This window comes from Rutidosis leptorrhynchoides, chromosome 9 (genome assembly GCF_046630445.1).
Source record: "Rutidosis leptorrhynchoides isolate AG116_Rl617_1_P2 chromosome 9, CSIRO_AGI_Rlap_v1, whole genome shotgun sequence".
Taxonomy (NCBI): domain Eukaryota; kingdom Viridiplantae; phylum Streptophyta; class Magnoliopsida; order Asterales; family Asteraceae; genus Rutidosis; species Rutidosis leptorrhynchoides.
In genome coordinates this window covers 64,305,615-64,308,308 of record NC_092341.1, presented here as the reverse complement: position 1 = coordinate 64,308,308, position 2,694 = coordinate 64,305,615, and the positions used below count along the sequence as shown (strand labels likewise).

The 2,694-nt window shown below is 33.9% G+C and overlaps 1 protein-coding gene across 1 annotated transcript; it reads left to right on the top strand.

The window, feature by feature from the left end:
- The first annotated feature begins 356 nt into the window (after nucleotides 1-356).
- On the top strand, nucleotides 357-1,592 carry LOC139868118 (uncharacterized). The gene is made up of 3 exons (XM_071856454.1): nucleotides 357-1,038; nucleotides 1,153-1,287; nucleotides 1,384-1,592. Exons 1-3 carry the CDS (start codon nucleotides 357-359, stop codon nucleotides 1,590-1,592), a joined length of 1,026 nt encoding a protein of 341 aa, XP_071712555.1.
- Nucleotides 1,593-2,694: the final 1,102 nt, after the last annotated feature.

Genomic DNA, 2,694 nt, shown 5'->3' with positions numbered 1-2,694 from the left:
TGGGTGGTGATTGATATTGAAACCCTAATTTTCTTAAAATTAGGGTTAGGGTTTCTGCCTCTCAATTGAAGTCTTCAGCTGATCGTTTCTTCTTTTCTCTAGTTTCTCTTGATCTTCGAAGAGGAGTCTCGTGTTTATTCATATTATTTGGCTTCCCTAATTTTCTTAAAATTTGTTTTTTTTTCTTTTATAAATATCACATTTCTATACAATTTTTACACACACTTCTTTCATTTCAATGCTTCTAAAATATCTAAAATATTCTAAACTTCTCTAAAAAAATGTAACAAAGTTTGTTTAATGCTTTTGATATGTGGGATTCCGATGATCTTGAAGATTTGGAATATTTACGAGCAATGGCCGAAGAATTTGATGCTGTAACAGCTGAAGAACCTGTTAACAATGAACGAGTTCCACGGTCTCGAACATACATTCATAGAGATCGTGAACAAGCAGGTGAAATGTTACACAAACACTATATTCAAGAATCTCCAAAATATCACGATCGTCACTTTAAAAGACGTTTTAGAATGAGTAAAGATTTATTCTTACGCATCATAAATGATATACTTGCTTACGATGTTCAACCTTTACCAAGACATTTTGAATTTTTTAAACCAAAAATTTATGCTCTTGGTCAACAAAGTTTTTCAATGATACAAAAGTGTACATCTGCATTGCGTCAATTGGCGTACGGTACAGCAGCGGACATGTTTGACGAATACCTGCAAATGTCCGAATGTACATCTATAGTATGTCTTGATATGTTTTGTAGATGTATTTTGGAACTTTGTGTTGATGAATATTTGAGAAAACCAACGAGTAGCGATATAGCTCGTTTGTATAGCGCTCATGAAGAATTGCATGGTTTTAAGGGAATTCTTGGAAGCATCGACTGCATGCATTGGCAGTGGAGGAATTGTCCAGTTGCTTGGAAAGGGAAATATATAAGTGGTCATCAAAAACACCCAACCATTGTTCTTGAAGCCGTTGCTTCATATGATACATGGATTTGGCATGCATTCTTTGGTGATGCGGGTGCTAACAATGATGTTAATGTTTTGAACTAATTTTCGTTGTTCGATGACATCAAAAATGGAACTGCACCATTTACTGTAAATGGTAATACTTACATAAACGGTTATTATACAGCTGATGGCATTTACCCAGATTGGGCAACATTAATCAAGGCGTATTCGACCCCAACCGAAAAGCCCCGTATAAAATTTAAATGCTTCCAAGAAAGTGCACGTAAAGATGTTGAGAGAACATTCGGTGTTCTTCAAGGTAGATTTCATATTCTACAAATGGCTGGATGACTACAAAGTGTCAACAAGTTGAGGCGAATATTATATTGTTGTGTGTTATTGCATAACATGATAGTTGAGGATAATGGCTTCAACATTTCATGGCTCGAGGAAGAATTACTTAAGACTAGAGAAGCTAATCTTAACTATGTAAGGAATCGATCTACAAGACGTGATGTAAGAGATCTAGAAATACGAGATAGAAACATTCATGACCAACTCCGAGAAGATCTCACTCAACACATTTGGGACCTTCCACCAAACTTTAGAACTTTAAATGCTTAATTTAATTTCAGTTTGTTTTGCGTTTAATTTCAGTAATTTGAATAATTTGTAAGCGTTATCTTTAATTTGAATAATTTGAATAATTTGTAATCGTTATCTTTAATTTGAATAAATTTTAATTGTTATCTTTAATTTAATTCATAACTGAGCAAAGATGCTTTCAGAAAACTGAGATGATTTGACATAGCATAGCAGCTTTAATTAAAATTGTATTTAACATAGATTCCTTGACTAAAGAGCCATGCATCAAAGATGCTTTAATTAAAGCTGACGAAGACATAGATTTCTTGACTAAAGAGCCATGCATCAATAGTTGTATTCAACAAACGTGTTTATTGACACAACTACCTACTACCTTCTACCTCTATAAATAGAACCCCTCATTTCTTATCAAACCACACCTACTTCCAAACTTATCTACTACTTCTCTACTACTTCAAAATGAGTCAAATTCATGTTTTGGTCCAAGTGAACTACGGTGGAGAATTCGACCGTGAGGTCAATAATTACTCCACCACCGTCGATGCTGAACAAAGGGAGTACCTCTTGAATGTCCGTAATCATCCATTGTCCAATCTGCTTGATTTCCTCAAGGAGGACATACCTCTTGTATTCTCACAAGTCTGGTTCTTAAAGAAACCCAATGTTCCAGCCACTCCTCTTAAAGAAGAAGAGGACTGGTCTATGCTTGTGGGTCGAGCTGTGACCCGCAACGAGTCAATCAAGCTGTACATCGAGTATACAATTGAGATGGGGTACATTGAGCACTCTGATGAAGAGGAGGACTATGTACCATGCTGGCCACAGTATGACATGGATGGCAAGTTCAACTATTTCGGTGATTCGGACGATTTCTAAATGTTTAACTTAATTATCGTTGTAATTGTGTTGTATGTTTAGTTTTTAAAAAACTTTGAACCGTGTTTGTTTGTGTTTAATAAAAGTTCTGTTAAAAAATGAATGTTCTCTGTGATAATTATTATAATTAATAATACGAATTAATAATAATAAATAATATTAATAATAATAATAATACTAATAATAATTATTATTATTATAAAAACTCAAACAAAAATGAAAAATAAATTAAAAATATGGGACC

Excerpts from the sequence above, each read along its gene's own strand:
- LOC139868118 (XM_071856454.1), top strand. The coding sequence starts at position 357 with ATGGCCGAAGAATTTGATGCTGTAACAGCTGAAGAACCTGTTAACAAT. Across the intron at positions 1,039-1,152 it reads TGCATTCTTTGGTGATGCGG|CTGATGGCATTTACCCAGAT; the intron begins GTGCTAACAATG and ends GTTATTATACAG. Across the intron at positions 1,288-1,383 it reads AACATTCGGTGTTCTTCAAG|TTGAGGATAATGGCTTCAAC; the intron begins GTAGATTTCATA and ends ATAACATGATAG.